This window comes from Armigeres subalbatus, chromosome 2, assembly GCF_024139115.2.
Source record: "Armigeres subalbatus isolate Guangzhou_Male chromosome 2, GZ_Asu_2, whole genome shotgun sequence".
NCBI lineage: Eukaryota > Metazoa > Arthropoda > Insecta > Diptera > Culicidae > Armigeres > Armigeres subalbatus.
The window spans coordinates 463,552,890-463,572,676 of NC_085140.1; the positions used below are offsets into that span (position 1 = coordinate 463,552,890).

At 40.1% G+C, this 19,787-nt stretch overlaps 1 protein-coding gene across 4 annotated transcripts in view; it reads right to left on the reverse strand.

Moving 5' to 3' along the window:
* LOC134213891 (dynein axonemal heavy chain 2-like) overlaps nt 1–19,787 on the reverse strand; it is a 74,181-nt gene that overhangs the window by 3,690 nt on the left and 50,704 nt on the right. For 3 of the 4 annotated variants that reach the window (XM_062693345.1, XM_062693351.1, XM_062693349.1), the window contains 6 exons: nt 12,854–13,758; nt 11,561–12,017; nt 10,622–11,453; nt 9,809–10,009; nt 9,567–9,747; nt 3,520–3,854 (listed from right to left, as the gene is read on the reverse strand). In XM_062693345.1, coding sequence (XP_062549329.1) covers nt 3,520–3,854; nt 9,567–9,747; nt 9,809–10,009; nt 10,622–11,453; nt 11,561–12,017; nt 12,854–13,758 — 2,911 coding nt within the window. The remainder of the gene's footprint in view (nt 1–3,519; nt 3,855–9,566; nt 9,748–9,808; nt 10,010–10,621; nt 11,454–11,560; nt 12,018–12,853; nt 13,759–19,787) is intronic. The other variant, XM_062693346.1, reaches the window with a different exon arrangement.

Below are 19,787 nucleotides of genomic sequence, written 5' to 3' on the forward strand. Positions count from 1 at the left end.
ATGTTAGTCTAGGATTGCCTTTAGACATAAACCTGTTTATGCATTTCGAAGGATTACAATGAAAATTTGACGTATAATTATGTCCATCAGTGTAGGCTTTAAAGAATTATTAGCAAGGGCGTCGCTTAGGTACACTAACATGTCCAGCACTTTAAGCACTTTTTTATAAACATTACTTTTTGCTTTGACCGTGGTCATGGCTTTGGTTCTTTGTTCTAGTTTTTGTGCGAATCACCGCACAAAAGTAGAGCGCAAGAACCAACCGCACCAGATGGCGGCCGTAATGAAACTTTGAAATTTCACTGGGTTTGTGAAGAATTGGAATTTTCAATGTTTTTACGTTAATAATCAATAGTTCCAATGAGCATAAATTGCTGGAGAGTTTCCGATTAGATTGATAATAAAGTCTCTTAAATCCATCGAAAGATAAAGGAGCTATTAGCGTTTGAAATCTATCCTAATTTCGTGACGGTCCCGAATTTGGAAATTTTCGTTTGTCACCCTGTATCCGAGTCTTCCCCTTAGACGTAGTTTACGTCAAAAAATTAAGTGTGAAGCATAAGTACTAGAACGCTAGTGGCACTGTAATTATTAAATGCAGTTTGTTGAAATATAGTTTTATAAGTATAGTTTTGCCGTTTGCTAAGCATGATGTCGTAGTGCATATTTGTTTTCATCATAAACATCGGTTTGACCCTTGTAGTACCGGTACTTTAGCTGATAGTTCGGAGCAAACTACATGTTGGCCACATGAAAAAGTTGATTCAAAAGTATAATGGAACGTACACACGGTCAAGCAGTTCGACCAACATTGACTCCACCTCCCGTTTATTCAAACATTCATCAAGTTTTATCAACAGCGACACGAACAATCAATTTATTCGACCAACAATGTCACACACGAACGACCGAAGCACCAACTCGAGCACTAACCATCAAAAAATATATGGGGGTTTGTGCAACTTCACTACAAATGCTCAAACATGTTCGGCGAACCTTGACTCCACCCCCGACAACTCAAACCAAAATCAAACCGTTTTAATTTTTTCCAACCGAGCCGCCAACTGTCAAATGGTTGTTCGAACAACTTCACACACGTTCAAACAAAGCAGCAACCGAAGCGATTTCTTGGGGGCGGAGTCAATGTTCGTCAAACTGCTTGACTGGTGTGTACGTTGCTTAAGATTGCTAATGTCGTTCCTGTTCGCGTGACTAATGGAACGTACACACGGTCAAGCAGTTTGACCAACATTGACTCCACCTCTCGTTTATCCCAACATCCATCAAGTTTTACCAACATCGGCACGAACAATCAATTTATTCGACCAACAGTATCACACACGAACGACCGAAGCGCCAACTTGAGCACCAACCATCAACAAATATATGGGGGTTTGTGCAACTTCACTACAAATGCTCAAACATGTTCGGCGAACCTTGACTCCGCCCCGACAACTCAAACCAAAATCAAACCGTTTTAATTTTTTCCAACCGAGCCGCCGACTGTCAAATGGTTGTTCGAACAACTTCACACACGTTCCAACAAAGCAGCAACCGAAGCGTTTTCTTGGGGGCGGAGTCAATGTTCATCAAACTGCTTGAGTGGTGTGTACGTTGCATAACATCTAGGTTACTTCGACCTGGCAGCCAAAGTACCGGTACTACAACTGTCAAACCGATCTTGGCGATGAAACCAAACAAGCACTACAACATGATGTACAAATTATGGCCAATTGAAGCTTGTTGAAGCATAATTTGTCAAAATAATTTAAGTGACTACAGCGCCACAAGCGTTCTAGTACTTATGCTTCTACTCGTGAAAAGGAGCGACATTAGCAATCTTATATTTTTGCATCAACTCATTTTATATTTTTATCAATTTCACAATGTTACTCTTAATTTTCAGATAAGAAAGTTATCTATAAAAATGCCAGAAATGGAACATTACTAAAGGAGTACAATTCGTACTTGCTACTCCGTGATTGACAAGAGCTTGCGGAATTGCACAAACAACCTGTAAATGAAACTTTATATTGGTTCAGGAACCTCCATTAGCGGAATTACAGGAAAACAGAACAAGGTTGCAATGTACTATCAGTTGTTATAGAAACATTTTCATTTCTTTTGTAATCTAAGCAACCGGTCTGCTTAAGATGATTATAGAAGGAAGCCAGAAATCGGCCATTTTGTAGATCACATGCTTTTCCAATATTTCTTTCAAGAGCACGAGGTGAAAGAACCAAAAGGCGTATAGGACTGAAACAATGGTAGATCGTTTGCTTAGTTACGCTGAACAATTATAATTTGAGTTTCGGCACTGTACGAAAACTATTACGCCAGATTTGGGCTTTTAGAAATGTATAAGTTATGTTCAGCATAACTAAGCAAACGATCTATCATAATTTCAGTCCCATACGCGTTATGGTTCTTTCATAAGGGTCTGTTCACAAATTACGTAACGCTTTTGGGGGGAGGGGGAGGTCCAACTTGCGTTATACTTTGTTACACAAAAAGGTGGGGGAGGGGGTGGGTTCTACCAAATGTTACGCATAACGCGAATAAAAATTTATTTGAATGTCTTTTTTTTTTAATCACTGATTGAAGTAATTGCTGTTTATCGTTGTCGAACATTAGTTATTATGGAAATCAAGCATGCTGACATGGCGGGACTGATATGCGTAAAATTACCAAGGGTTCATTCACAAATTACATAACGCAAAAATTGACAATTTTCAGCACCCACCCACCTCCATGTGACGTTTTTTGTATGAAAGGGTTCTGAAATTTCTATGGGCCGTAACGCTCTGGCAGGTACCCTCCCACCCCCTAAAACGTTATTTAATTTGTGAATGGGCCCCAAGCAAATATTGTATTTCTTGACATCACAGTTCCGCTAATCTATGTAATTGGTTATGATCGCAAATTCTATTTTCGTTTCTACTCGCTGCATTTTTAAAATCCTTGATTTTTGATCATAGGGAGGGCTAACAGTGTTTAAAAAATACCAAAACCCAAATTCTTCATCGAAGAAAAAAAAAATCTGCCTTTAAAATTTTCACAGTTACGCGTTACATGGGGAGGGAGGGGGTACCAAAAATGTTACTTTTTGTTACGAGGGGGAGGGAGGGGGTCAAAAACTCGGATTTTTGCGTTATGTAATTTGTGAACAGACCCTAATGGCCATAATTACATAATGGCCGATTCCTGGCTTCATTGTATAATCACCTTAAATGTTGTTCATTTAAGGTGAAAATGTCCAGAATTCAAATAAATTTTACCTCGCATTTTCAGAGGCTCCAATATTGACAAAGAAGCAACGAACAATGGTCATCTTTTATTTCAGCTTTGCCGCGTCGCAGCAAGCGTAGAATAAAAAGATGGCAGTATTAAAAGTGGTGTATTTGAAAACGCGAGGTGGAACAACATTGGATTCCGAAAAGTTCGTTCTTAAGCTCTGGAAAATTAGATAGTTGACCCGTTCAGTTATTTTATATTTATAGTAGAATAAACATTATATACCTTGTCAAAATTCGTTGTTTGCTCCGTCATACCATATTTCGTAGGTCCCATATGTAGTTGTATTCGACCAAGCATCTGCAGAGCGTAAACTGAGCGAGATTCCAAATATTTGATGTTTGCGTTCTCATGTTGTCCAAGTACATTGATTCCTGATTCCTGCGGGTATTGATTCGCTATGAAGTTTAAATAGGATGCAAAATTTCCGTCCCGTGGAATTGAATACGACGCATCTTCTGTTACTAAAGCACATTGTGACACTTCAAGTACCTCTTTTCGGAAAATGTTTGCACAATGTACGTCATAAATCCTTTGATCCCAAATATTTGTGAAATGCGCTTGAAATCGGAAAAGAAATAATTCTAATTTAGTATACACTCATCTATTAATTGTTATACAGATGGTTGTATGAATACAAAGTAATTAATTTGAATGAATTTATTTTTTTGCAATCCCTGATCATATTACCTGGTTTACAGCTCATGTTTGTGTGATAAAACGACCTACTTTTCCATACCAACAAAATGGATGCAGCAACATGATTTTTGGCAAGCATGATCATGTGAAATAGATCAGAACAAGATTAATACACCACTAGGTCTTCCAATCTGCCAAATTCACGATTCAGCCATCTTGGATTTTAGTATGGGAGATCCTAGTAGTGTATTCATCTTGGATCAGACTGAACCATTTCGATACAGATTTATCATATTAGAGCTCATTTTTCCACCATTTGGCCACGTCCTCACGGGAAGGAATTGATGATGCAGTCACTCGCCCATTGCAAGCCGAGAACACTTCTGCACTCGCCATGATAAAAGATCCTTCCTCGGGGATCCTTTTCCAAGGGGGATTTCGGATTACAATAATGATAACTGTCCGAAGTCTGAGGAATGAATCCTTTATTTCGATCTCTGTCTTTTAGTTTTTATCGATGACTGTTTTCTAAAGGCTAACTCTGTTGGCTAGGCGTCGGGGCGTTACTTTAGCAACCATTAATTATGCGGTCTCCTAATTGGTTCATTAGCGTCGGTTTAGTTCGATCAGTATGTGAGTTTGAGAAAAGTATAGAATGTGAGAGTGGGTGTGGTAGCGAGAGAAAGTATAGAATGTGAGAGTGGATATGGTGAGTTACCATATGTTTTGGGTTAAGTTAAAATAAGTTATTGATGAGACGATTTCTAAATACAATTTCCGTCAGGTAATCTTGGTAAATATAAAGGTTCTAAATTCGGAACAAAAACAGAAAACGATACAGCCCATAATTCGATCTGACCAATTTTCAATAGGAAACAATGGCAGAGTATCCTGCGTCGAATGCAACTTGTTGCGAGTAAATCGGTTAAGGATATGTGCCTGAAAAATGAGTGACAATTTTTTACTCAGTTTTTTTCATAAACAAGTGGTGTTTGGCCATAACATCCGAGCCCATAGTCCGATCTGACCAATTTTCAATAGGAAACAATGGCAGAGTGTCCTGCGTCGAATTCAACTTGTTGCGAGTAAATCGGTTAAGGATAAGTACCTGAAAAATGAGTGACATTTTTTCGAGCTGAGTCGATCGGTATATAACACTATGGGTCTCCGGGCCTTCTATAAAAAGTTTGTTTTTGGAGCGATCATATAGCCTTTACGTATACTTAGTATACGAGAAAGGCAAAAATATTAATTTATAATAAAAATAATTAAAATATATATTTTGATCTATGGCGACGATTGGTACACCTACTTTCTTCTTATTCTTCTTCTTCTTATTCTTCTTCTTCTTATTGGCATTACATCCCCACACTGGGACAGAGCCGCAATGCAGCTTAGTGTTCGTTAAGCACTTCCACAGTTATTAACTGCGAGGTTTCTAATCCAGGTTATCATTTTTGCATTCGTATATCATGAGGCCAACACGATGGTACTTTTATGCCCTGGGAAGTCGAGACGATTTCCAATCCGAAAATTGCCTAGACCGGCACAATTCGATTCCCACCCAACCACCCTCAGCATGGTCTTGCTTTGCAGCCGCGCGTCTTACCGCACGGCTAAGGAGGGCCCTACCTTATATGATGCAATTGCCCTAAAGATTAGGTAAACATTTCTTCTCAAAAGAATAAAGCGGATATGTGTTGAACTTAATACTATGTTAAAAAACCCAGATTAATCCACCTAGCGGCGATGATGCCTTTCTCGTGCATCGTAAAATGTACTGAAAAAATCTCATAAGAAAGGTCAATAAAGCACTTTAGGGGGATAGTTCGCATATTTTCTATCATTTTGTATGTTTTTGTATTAATTACTATGCATTGTCACCATTCTAAAAAAAATTTCGGTTTTGGGGACCCTTGGGAAAAAACAATGATTTTTCAATAATTCCGAAATGCAATGTGTGATCGGCCCAATTTTCAATAGCAAACAATGGGACCCCGTCGAATGCAACTTGTTGCGAGTAAATCGGGTAATGCTAAGTTCCAAAAAGTGTGTCTATAAAATTGATACACATACACACATACACACACATACACACACACACACAAGGGGTTATTGACGGCCCATGGCTTGTGAAGGCGATGAACCGCAAACGCGATGGGCTTTCGGCCTTCGAGGTGGCGACGGAACAGCTGGACGTCATCATCGACTTTGCGTCATCGAAGCATAATATCAGCAAGGACCTCAAGAGGAGCTTGCAGAAACTTCGAAAGTCGATGCTGGACGCCAAGCTGGAGAGGGCGGTCGGGACGGCCAAGTGTAAACCCGTGAAATCGGTGGAGTCGAGGTCTACCCAGACTGAGGCCCAAGGATTCGCGGACTCGGGGAAGGTCGAGTCGACCGAAGGCGTGCCAGCTAAGACGGTGGTGCCAAAGTCTACCCAGACTGAGGCTCAAGTATTTGCGGGTACGTCGGGGGTGACTGCTCCAACGGAGCAGACACAAAAACGAGGGAGACAGTCTCCAGGGGATGAGCTCCCTGGGGGCCGCTCCAAAACGCGGAGGGTTACTACCCCGAACAAGGGTAGTGGGACTGGGAAGCTGAACCCCGGTCAGGTACCTCCAAAACCGGGGGAGGAAGGACCTGGAAAGGTCCGTCCACTCAGGCAAGACGGTGGTAAGGGGTTACGGCAGGCTGAAAGTTCTCAGCCGCACCAGACCAGGGAAATAGAGGGGAATGACGCCTCCTGGACCCTGGTCAAGAACAAGAGGAAACCGAAGACGTCAAGGGCCGAAAAGAAGGCCCAGGCGAATAAGGGTAGCAAGAAGTCTAGGGTAGGCGCCAATCGCTCCAGGGGCGATGCCCTAGTCATCACGGCGGACGAGGCTAAGTACTCGGATGTTTTGAAGGCGATGAGGAGTGACGTCAAGCTCGGTGAACTCGGCGCCGACGTACGTCGAATAAGACGTACTCGGATGGGCGAGATGATACTCGAGCTGAAGCGGGGCGTCTCGCAAAAGGGCGCCCCTACAAGAAGTTGGCGGAGGAGGTCCTAGGCGAGACGGTCAAGGTGAGGGCACTCACGACGGAGGTGAATCTAAGGGTTAAAGACCTGGACGAGATCACTGAAGTCGAAGAGCTCGTCACGGCACTGCGGCGACAGTGTGAAGTGGAGACGCCCACCGCAGCCGTTCGGCTACGGAAAGGTCCGGCAGGGACGCAGGTAGCATTGGTTCGGCTATCTGCAGCGGACGCCTTCAAGGTAGTCAAGTTAGGGAGCGTCAAGGTGGGATGGTCGGTATGCCCTGTGCGCATATACGAGCAACCCGAAGTTTGCTTCAAGTGCCTGGAACCGGGGCACAAGCAATGGGACTGCAAAGGCCCTGACAGAAGCAATCTCTGCCGACGCTGCGGATTGGAGGGACATAAGGCACAATGGCTATCGCCCAAATCGTCTCGGAGCTACACAGAAGGTGGCGCGTGGACTCAAGGATGGCTAGTTCAGGCGCAAATAAGAGGTGGTCCAAGGGATCGGAGTCGGCTTCATGGGTCATACCGGTGGTCATGCTCTGTGGTCGAACTCGATCCTTTTATCGAACAAGTGGCCGCGCGAAGAACAACATGGTATCGTCGCTTTCGCGGCGTCGGTCAACCGGGCGGGTTCCGAGCCCGAGGACGGAAAGGGTCCTCGTCAAGGCTGGGGCAGGCGTAGGCCTCGCGTCGGCAAGTCCTTCTGTGTGCTGGCGAATAGGCCCTATCGCAGAAAGGTCAATTTGGGGTGCACGCGGCATCATCATTCTTGATACCAGTCGTGCAGAGGGAAGCAGGCGCGAAGTCGACCCTGCCCACCTTCCGAGGACATAGGGCGTGGTAAGGCCACCTGGAAAGCCGGCAATGCGCTGGCACGATACCATGGTGTTCTTCTAAAAAGCGAGTCACGATGTTCGATGCTGCAAGGACACGCAGCTAACCTCGAGGGTGCGTCATGCACTGGCCCCCCTTTGAAGCATTACTTTCTGGTTGTACCGAAGGGACGATGGGCTTGGCGGCAATGGAAACGGTTTAGCTGGTCGGGGATGCAGTCCTGCCTCCCTCATTGGAGGTGGCCCCTAACCCAGCACTTCCTGGTCAACCCAGGATGTCTGTTGAGCAGATTCCCCCTCCATTGTTTAGGAATACATACATTCTTCTTCTTCTTATTGGCATTACATCCCCACACTGGGACAGAGCCGCCTCGCAGCTTAGTGTTCATTAAGCACTTCCACAGTTATTAACTGCGAGGTTTCTAAGCCAGGTTACCATTTTTGCATTCGTATATCATGAGGCTAGCACGATGATACTTTTATGCCCAGGGAAGTCGAGATAATTTCCAATCCGGAAATTGCCTAGACCGGCACCGGGAATCGAACCCAGCCACCCCCAGCATGGTCTTGCTTTGAAGCCGCGCGTCTTACCACACGGCCAAGGAGGGCCCCCCCACATACATTAGGGTGGCTCAAATAACACTTTTTCAATTTTTTTGATGGGCCGCCCTCTCATTCGGTTCTATTTGATGCCCTGATGCTCTGGACAAAATTTCAGCCAAATCGGTCAACGTTTGGGCGGTGCTAAACTCGTCGGAAGTTTATATGGAAAAATGTATGCAGAAACATCCAAAAACAGTGATTTGCAGTTGGACGGCACAATTTACGATCAAGAATCATGATACTAATTCAGTTCTTGTAGAATTAAATACAGAATGTTATGCTGAAAATCGCGAGAAGATTAGAGTTTAATAGACAAAGATATTAGCATTTTACTGGAGTGTTGTAGGGGTGAATTTATTTCTTTTCAAAGGTAAAAGAAACGAAATTTGCTTAAACCCCACTTCAGCGAAATGCTAATAACTTAGCCGGGCAAACTCTAATCTTCTCGCGGTTTTCTGCATAACATTCTGTATTAAAATCTCCAAGATCTGAATGAGTATCATAGTTCTGCATCGTAAGTTGTGCCGTCCAACTGCAATTCACTGTTTTTGGATGTTTCTGCATACATTTTTGCATATAAACTTCCAACAAGTTTAGCACCGCGCAAACGTTGACCGATTTGGCTGAAATTTTGTCCAGAGCATCAGGGCATCAAATAGAGCCGAATAAGAGGGCGGCCCATCAAAAAAATTGAAAAAAGTTTTTCCCATACTAATTTGAGCCACCCTAACATACATACATACATACATACAGGAATACATACATACAACACATACATACGCACATACAGACATCACCTCGATTCGTCGAACTGAGTCGATCGGTATATAACACTATGGGTCTCCGGGCCTTCTATCAAAAGCTATTTTTTGGAGTAGTCCTATAGCCTTTCGGTACAACTTTGTTGTACGAGAAAGGCAAAAAACACAATAATAAAGTATATATACCTATATATAAAAAAAAGCGGATACAAATTTGTTGAATCAACCGAAAATTTTGACTGATTATAATTCTGTGTAAAGATAAGGACTTCGAAATGCCTTATGCTCATAATAAATTAGGCTCTTTTGAGAAAGAACAAAAAGATATTTGAACTTCAGTACATAAGCAAGGCTATAATCAGTATTTTATCTTTTGGACAAAAAGAAGAATTAAAATAAAACTTACTTCCATATCCAATCTGTAGTACAACATTTCTTATGAAAGCCCAGAATGCCTTATCGCCACAATCGTTATCATGTGATTCCACTCCCTCGATTACGCTGGATGAATTTAAGGAATGTATATTTTTTTTATATTTCGTTTCCAGTAATTTGTCGAAACCGTATGTTAAAAGTCGTTCTGAGAGCTGAAATGCGATAAAAATTTAATCAATATGTATATATTCCATGTTATTGCAGGTATGTTACCATGAAGTCCTTAATTGTAAAGTTGTACTGCATATTCCATCCCAAGTCATGGTATTTTTTTCTCTCAATTAAAAGCGCATGAAAGAATGTCAGTGTGAATAACATTTTTTTATGATACAAATTATACTTTGATTTTTCAATTTTTTTGAAGCTTTTTTCTCCTATATGCTCAAGCATTTGTTTCATGTTATTTTTGATGCCCTATGGAAAATTACATAATCAATACGAGAACTTCGAACATCGTGAAACCAGGTCTGAGTTGACTGAAACTGTTCGGGTCCGAGGAAAACAAATAAAACCCGTTAGAGAAATGTTGGCGGGCCTTCATTTAGAGTATATGAACCTTATTTATCTGTTTTTGAAAGAGATTGATGTTAGAATTTGATTATTTTATGTCCTTTCTCTGTAGCTTTTCCCCTTAAAAATGTCCTCTTCTTTTCTATGTCTCGCTTTTTCTTGTTTTTGTTTCTCTTCCATTATAGATCAATGCCAAAATCCACCTTCTAACAAAGTCAACAACATCGCCCCTCCTTTTCCTATTGTGTATTTGTGATCCCTAACCTCGAGTCTGTTGCATGTACTTCGGCTACCCAAACTAACTCTAGTTGTAAGAAGAATCACAAGAATTGTAAAATGAATTGTACAAACAAAAAAAAAACATAAACCCGGCTCCAAGATTACAAGATTAAAAAAAATACGAGAAGTAACTGAATCATTCTTTTATGTTTTTATCCTCATAGTTCAGAAACATGAAAACAAAATCTTATCCATATTTAAGTTTATACAACAAACAAATTTACACAGTTTACTTACCAATGGTTTGTTACACATATATTTCATACAATTTTGTAAAATCTGAGGTGGAAAAGGCTTCTTTTCGTTATTCATTATCATCCACAAACGAAATTTTGATTTAGGATCTATCGAATCTAAGTATCGTTGAATGTGATCGAATTTTACCAACCACGGTTTCGATTCCATACATTCATCTATACATAACCAATCTTCGGATTCGACACATTTTTTCAAATGCATCACGGCACACTCGATCGATTGCGTAATCAAGTTGACGTATTGAAGTTTGCTGTTAGATTTGTTACCATTATGATATTCTTCTATTGATTTGTACCCGTCGTTAGAAATAAGTATTATTGGTATGGCTGGGGAAGATTTCTTCAATAAATCGAACAAGGTGCTGGAGCTGCCATTCAGAAATTTGTTTCCAAGATTAATAGCAACAAAACTCTTCATACATGGCTCAACCCTATCCATTCGTATACACCGCACTAAAGTGTATTTTCGAAAAAGAGTTAGATTGCGATCCCATGTTCCTGGTAATTTTTCTGCCTCTGGACTTTCAGAAGTACACCAAGTGTTCCAATTATCGTTAAGTTCTTCAAATGACTGTGTTATTCCACGAAGGCCTGGTAGCTTATCCAATTCAGTTATGTTGTCCCATTGCGCAGGACTGATCCAGTCTGGACTTGGATTTTCCACTTGTTCTTGTCTGTCTATTTTACCAGCAGCATTTAAGAAAAAGTTGAACTCTTTTATTTCCATGGTCTCAGTTTCAAGCAGTGTACGTACACATAGGTAAAATGCAAAAATTGTTTGGTCTGATAGGCTAAGCGCAAAACATGCATTTCTGTAAGCAAATTAATCGTCAAGTTAATATTTACTAAAAATCATTAATTGTTGAAATTACTATTAAATATTTATAACAAAATTGGAACAATTGTTTCCAATATTTACCGAAATAAGTTCAAAGTATGGTAATCATCGATTTTCTTTTTTCGCACTTCAATGTTCTGATCTCTTCCACTTTTTTCTAATGATTCACGGAATAAACCTATATACCAATCAAGACTAAATCGATACATAGTATTCATATATTTAAGATCTTCTAGAATGAAAAACAACAATGATGCTCTAGCTGCACATGATTTGTAAATTTCCCGAGAAGCTTCAATATCCTGTTTAGTTAAAGTTGCGCGCTCCAGAATATATTTAATGCCGTTTGCGGTATGCTTGGAGACATTCAATGTTTCATATAGCTCTTCATTTTCTATTAGCGGTATTTTACTATAATTCAAAATTTGAAGAATGTTCTCCTCTAAATTCTTGAGTGTATTATTGCTTGATATAACTGTTTGTTCAAGTTCATCCTTGCGTTCCTCTAGAGATGGATTCTCATACTGCAATAACGTAACTGTAATAAAATTTATGGTATGACTAAGAGTGTGTTACACACTGACACTGAAGACGACCTTACTGTTGAGGTCGAAATACGTATCTGTCAAGGTACAATAAAGTGGTGGAATTGAATGGGATGGTACAAGCTCGTCTTATGACAAGTGAGCATCTATAGATTTTTTATGATACCATAAATATCGCAAGCTGTACGTATGTGTATATGTGTGAAAATTTTGTAGACGAGTAAGGGTCTGTTCACAAATTATGTAACGCAAAAATCCAAGTTTTTGACCCCCTCCCTCTCCCCCTCGTAACAAAAAGTAAAATTTTTGGTACCCCCTCCCTCCCCCATGTAACGTGTAACTGTGAAAAAAAAAATTCCCTTCTCTGAAGCATTCGGGTTTATTTTTTTAACACTGTTAGAATAGGGACGGTAGAAACAGCTAGCAGAAACGAAAATAGAATTTGCGATCATAATTATTTACATAGTTTTGCGGAACTGTGGTGTCGAGAAATACAATATTCGCTTGGTATTTGTACGCATATCAGTCCCGCTATGTTAGCATGCTTGATTTCGATAATGACTAATATATGATAACGATAAACAGCATCTACGTCAATCAGTGATTAGAAAAAAAAACATTCAAATAAATTTTTATTTGCGTTACGCGTAACATTTGATAGTACCCACCCCCTCCACCACCTTTTAGTGTAACAAAGTATAACGCAAGTTGGACCTCCCCCTCCCCCTAGAAGCGTTACGTAATTTGTGAACAGACCCTAAGTCAAAGGTCTAGTACATCTATTATTATTATAATTATTATTATTTTTATTGTGTATAAAAGAAATTACCTAAAAGTTTGACTTCCAATCCCGATTTTCCTAAAACAAAATTCATCATGTTGACAATTTTCTTCAACTTTTCTTGATAAGGAATATCTTCAATTGTTGTCACGACGAGAGTACTTTCATTTAATTTTTCATTGTCGTTCTCAGAAATTTGTGCTGCATTATACATTGTAAACGTTTTTTGTAATTTGCTAAAGTGGTTAAAATTGGTCTCTCCCAAATTCTGAGCTATTATATATTTATGGTTACATGCAAATGTCTCAATTTCCGGATGCGCGATGTCTTCATCTAGGTTAAAGTCAACAAATGCTGAATTTTCCTTCATAATCCATCGACTAATTTCTCCTTGAGAGTCTACAATTAGTGGAGATCGAACACAGCTGTGTTTGAAAATAGTAGCGTTTTCCACTGTAAAATCATCATCAGGAAGCCCGAAAGAATGCCATGTTTGTAGGACGTCATTTGAATAGAAAAAACTAAACAAGGTGAAGCTTTCTGTAAAAGGTATTTCCATAGCTTCCAGATCGATTCTCCAGTAATCTTTGAGATTTTCTCGCATTGCAAGTGGTAAGGATCCACTATACACAAGAGAAGCTGCAACGATGATTGAATCTCCTATAAGGCGGCTATATTGATCCTTTAGTTTTTCCGCTATGTCTTTCCACCTGGCATTTTCTTCACTCAGCCCATTAATTAGCCTTTCAGAACGCTCTAACTTTAGCGCCATTATTTTTGCCTTCTCTTCCAGTTCAAGCTTACATTCAATTTTGTTTTCATATTCTTTACGCAATAAAAATAATTTTTCTGCTAATTCTTTGAGACTCCGTTCGGCTTCTTGTAATGATAATTGTTTTTCTCGCAATGAATTTTTAGCATCTTCCATTTTCTTTATTTTAGGACCAACATATCTAAAATTATCATTTTGTTATTCATCTTTTTATAAATGATTAAGTGTGTTTGTATTTGTTTGCGTTGATTTGAATTTAATTTTCTGTTCTTTATGCATTACGGAATAACCTCAAATTGGCTCCTTCAATGTACGAGTACTGGTGATCTTATTTGTTAGGTCATGCTGGCGCCTGCCACGTCAGAATGCAAGTCAATGTAGGGAAGGGGGAGGAAATGATGATGCAATCACTCGCCCACTGCAAGCCGAATATACCTCTGTACTTGCCACGAGTTCATGCGGAATTTGTTGGAATTTTTGGGTTAGGTTCGAGAGGCAGAGGTCCGTCTTGGTTAACGAGCTGCCAATGTGATAGATAGGAGAAGGCAACTGATGGAATTTCTAATTGGATGTTGGGAAACGAGCTCTATAGTCCAATTCTAGCAGATTACTGTTGGAATACTCAAGTTGAAGGTATAGGAATAGTAATGGAAACGGTATGGAAGTCCATTTCCAGTTCTAGCGATTGCTAGGGCTTTGAAGATACCGTAGCATAATTCCATTCGTAGCAGTTTGCCTGCCGTACACGGAACATGTCGTCCAAGAGACGCTGTTGCAACTGAATCAGAGGGAATTACGTTCATAAATAGTCAGAGAGGTCTCATGCTAACTAATTGTAATAGTTTAAAGTCATTTTTGTCATTTTCTTGTCAGATTCAAATTATTTTGTCAGATTTTATGCTACTTAGACGTCTATTGTCATTGTACGCGCTCAAAATCGACCGAAGCAGTTTTTTGAACTCACATGCTTCATCGTAGAAACTGAGTCGGAAGTTTTTTTTAAATCAAATATAAGAAAGTGTTCAAGTGTTAAATCTTCGATAAAAATTACAAGTTGATAACTTTTGAAGCAGTTTCCCAGCCGTACAGGGATCATTTCGTCCATTAACACTAGGATTGATTCGCTAAAAAAAACTTACGCGGATACATTCGTGCAGAAAATCGTTGTAACTAAATTTTCAAATGGCTATTTCTCAGTGGTTTTTCAACCGATTTTCTCAGTTTTTTCACCAACCTCTTAGCCATCTCTTCTAGTTTCTGGACATTACCAAATATTGTATCTAGGGGTGCTCAATTTGGGAGTAAAGCAACGGATTTAGAAAAATTCGATTTTGGAGATATACTTATATTTTATTACCAAAAATGATATCTATTCATAAAGTGATGATGGAAATGATAAAATAACACATAAAAGACATCATCTGGAACATAAGAACACATTTTGAGCATCCCTACTACGCATACGATGATAATTCGGTGCCTTTAGGAACCACTTTATACTAAAGGATGCATGAAGCTTCAGAAAATATTTTCAAGCATGATGTCTACTGTGAACTTGTTAAAATAAATGTAAACTATATACGAAACATGTGTGATAATAAATTATGATGTTCTCGGATCTCCGAACTGTACTGGAATTTGAATCAAATGGTCTACCGAATCAACCAAGGCTTCCATGATGCCCCCAGCCGCAGTATCAACCCAATAATGTCCTCCGAGTATTTGTCTTTCACTTGCGTCTCAAATCCAAACATATGCGATGTTGTAAGATCTCCAAATTGTCCTGGAGTTTGAGTCAAATGGTCTGTCGAATCAACCAAGGCTTTCACGATGTCTCATACCGCGGTATCAACCCAATTATGTCCTCCGAGTATTTATATTTCACTTGCGTCTCAAATCCAGGCATTTGAGATGTTGTAAGATCTCCACATTGTCCTGAAGTTTGAGTAAAATGGTCTATCGAATCAACCAAGGCATCCATGATGCCCCCAGCCACGGTATCAACCCATTTATTTCTTCTGAGTATTTATCTTTCTCTTGCGTCTCAAATCCAGGCATTTGAGATGTTGTAAGGTCTCCAAATTGATCTGGAGTTTGAGTAAAATGGTCTACCGAATCAACCAAGGCTCCCATGATGTCCCCAGCTGCTGTATCAACTCTTTCATGTCCTCCGAGTATTTGCATTTCACTTGCGCCTCAAATCCAGGCATATGAAATGTTGTAAGATCTCCAAATTGTCCTGGAGTTTGATTAAAATGGAATCAACCAAGGCTTCCATGATGTCCCCTGCCGCGGTATAAACCCAATTATGTCCCTCCTTTATTTATTTTCACTTGCGTCTCAAATCCAGGCATTTGAGACGTTGTAAGATCTCCAATTGTCCTGGATTTTGAGTAAAATGGTCTATCGAATCAACCAAGGCTTCCATGAAGTCTCTAGCTTGTCTTTCACTTGCGTCTCAAATCCAGGCAAATGAGATGTTGTAATATTTCCTAACTGTCCTGGAGTTTGTATCAAATAGTCTAGCAAATCAACCAAGGCTTCCATGCTGTTTCCGGTATCAACCCGGCGGTATCAACCCAATAATGTTCTCCGAGTCTTTAAGTTCCACTTACGTCACAAATCCAGCATGAGATGTTGAAAGATATCTAAATTGTCCTGGAGTTTGAAACAAATGGCCTACCGAATCAACGAATGCTTCCATAATGTCCACAGCCGCAATTTCAACCCAATTATTTCCTCCGAGTATTTGTCTTTCGCTTGCGGCACAAAGCCAGACATATCATATGTTGGAAGATCTCCAAATTATTCTGGAGTTTAAATCAAATGGCCTACCGAATCAACCAAGGCTTCCATGAAGTCCCTAGCCACGGTGTCAACTCCATTGCGTCCCCCTAGTATTTGTCTTTCTCGTGCGTCACAAATCCAGGTATATGAGATGTTGTAAAATCTCCAAATTGTTCTGGAGTTTGAATCAAATGGCCTACCGAATCAACCAAGGCTGCCATGATGTTTTTAGCCACGATATCAACGCAATTTAGTGGACATAATTGTTTTTAAATTACTTTCCAAATGAACCACGACTTGCAAATCAACCCTGCCATGAAATAATTCTCCAGCAGATGTTTTTATCCAATCCTCCGAGTTCATGCACATGTTTGGTATATAAAAATGCGATGTTATTAGTCCCCCAAATCGCCCTGGATGTGGATTAAGTAGTCTGTCAACCAAATCAACCTCGCCTGGAACTATCCCAAAACAACACGCTTTACGATGCCTCTCTGAAATGTTTTCGATGCCCTCATTTTCTCCATTCAAAGAGAAAACACCGAAATCAACCAGGTAGCAAGTGATCCTTCCTTTTTTGCGTTTAGCCAAGATACCAACCTTTTTGGATTGTTTCACCATCCTTTCCATAATTTTTGAAAGCAATGGCCGACGACTAGAGTGTGCCAATTACAGAGGGATCACCCTTCTGAACACGGCGTACACAATTCTGTCGCGTATTCTGTTTAACAGACTGAGACCGCTAGAAGAGTCCTTCGTCAGCGAATACCAGGCATGTTTTCGTGAGGGTCGATCAACGACGGATCAGATGTTTAGCCTGCGGATGACCATTGATGAATTCCGGGAGTACAACTTGCAGACTAACCAAAGTTCTTGTTGGTGTATCGGGTAACCACCCCCGTCCCCCTATTTTAAGGCGATAATGGACATCAATGTGCTTGCCTATACGTTCGATTCTAGTGTCTTCTTCCCTTTACCTCGAGGACACCATTACTAGGACCTGATTGTACCAATTTGATCCATGATGATCGGATTTAACGAGACGTGCCCGAAATTAGACTTCGACTGACAAAGTGATGTTCTTAAAATTGAGTTTTTTACAGTAAAGTTTCATTAAGAAAAACATACACTGTCGGATGATTATTATAATAATAATAAGCAATAAACATTATAAATAAAGTACAACATCTCATATGCCTGGATTTGAAATGCAAGTAAAAGACAAATACTCGGAGGTCATAATTGGGTTGGTAGTGCGGCTGGAGACTTCATTAAAATTTCGGTTGATTCTATAGACCATTTGATTCAAACTCAAGGACAATTTGGAGATCTTACAACATCTCAAACGCCTGAAACTGCGACGCAAGTGAAAGACAAATATTCAGAGGACATAATTGGGTTGATGCCGTGGCTGAGGACTTCATGGAAGCCTTGGTTGATTCGTTAGACCATTTGATTCAAACTTCAAGACAATTTGGAGATTTTACACCATCTCATATGCCTGGATTTAAGACGCATTCAAAAGACAAATACCCGGAGTGCATAACTGGGGTGATGCCGCGGCAGAAGACACCATGGAAGCCTTAGTTGATTCGATAGACCATTTTACTTAAACTCCAAGACAATTTGGAGATCTTACAACAACTCAAATACTTGGATTTGAGACGCAAGTGAAAGATACATACTCGGGGTACATAATTGGGTTGATACCGCGGCTGGGGGCATAATGGAAGCTTTGGTAGATTCAATAGACCATTTTACTCATACTCCATGACCAGTGTTGTAAAATGTCATTTGCACTCGGTTGTATAATTTTACCAGAACTTTTTTCTGTAGGTAGCCATCATTTCTGAGGTATGACGAACTTATAGCTCTTAAATGTATCTACAACTTTGTCTAACAAGACATTGTTGTAAATAGGTAGTCTGAGGCGTGGGAGGCAAAATGTCATTCAAATGACATTATGTCAAATGACACGTGACATTTTGGAGAGTTTTCACTATCCAGCCTCATATGTAATATTTAGAGCAATGTACCCTTGGACAAATATATAGCCCTACTCAAGCGTTATGAGTACATCTAAAATTATGGAATAAATTTGGCTTCTGAAGAAAGTTATGAACAAATTAGTCAAATGACATGCAGATGACATTTTACAAGCCTGTCCATGACCATTTGGAAATCTTAGAACATCGCCTATGTCTGGATTTGAGACGCAGGTGAAAGACAATTACGCGGAGGACATAATTGGGTTTATACTGCGACTGAGGACATCATGGGAGCCTTGGTTGATTCGATAGATCATTTTGCTCAAACTCTACAACATCTCAAATGCCTGGATTTGAGATGCAAGTGAAAGACAAATACTCGGAGGACATGATAGGGTTTATACTACGGCAGAGGACATCATGGAAGCCTTAGTTGATTCGATAGACCATTTTACTCAAACTCCAGGTCAATTTGGAGATCTTACAACATCTCAAATGCCTGGATTTGAGACGCAAGAGAAAGATAAATACTCAGAAGAAATAAATGGGTTGATACCGTGGCTGGGGGCATCAAGGATGCCTTGGTTGATTTGATAGACCATTTTACTCAAACTTCTGGACAATTTGGAGATCTTACAACATCTCAAATGCCTGGATTTGAGACGCAAGTGAAAGATAAATACTCGGAGGACATAATTGGGTTGATACCGCGGTATGGGACATCATGGAACCGTGGTTGATACGGTAGACCATTTGATTCAAACTGAAGGACAATTTGGAGATCTTACAACATCTCATATACCTGGAATTGAGATGCAAGCGAAAGACAAATACTCGGAGGACATGATAGGGTTTATATTACGGCAGAGGACATCATGGAAGCCATAGTTGATTCGATAGACCATTTTACTCAAACTCCAGGGCAATTTGGAGATCTTACAACATCTCAAATGCCTGGATTTGAGATGCAAGTGAAAGGCAAATACTCGAAGGACACAAATGGGTTGATACCGATGCCTTGGTTGATTCGAGAGACCATTTTACTCAAACTTCATGACAATTTGGAGATCATACAACATCTCAAATGGCTGGATTTGAGATGCAAGTGAAAGATAAATACTCGGAGGACATAAATGGGTTGATACCGTGGCTGGGGGCATCATGAATGCCTTGGTTGATTAGATAGACCATTTTACTCAAACTTCAGGACAATTAGGAGATCTTACAACATCTCAAATGCCTGGATTTGAGACACAAGTGAAAGATAAATACTCGGATGACATAATAGGGTTTATACTGTAACTGAGGACATCATGGAAGCCTTGGTTGATTCGGTAGACCATTTGACTCAAACTCCAGGACAATTTGGAGATCTTACAACATCTCATATGTTTGGATTTGAGACGCAAGTGAAATACAAATACTCGGAGAACAT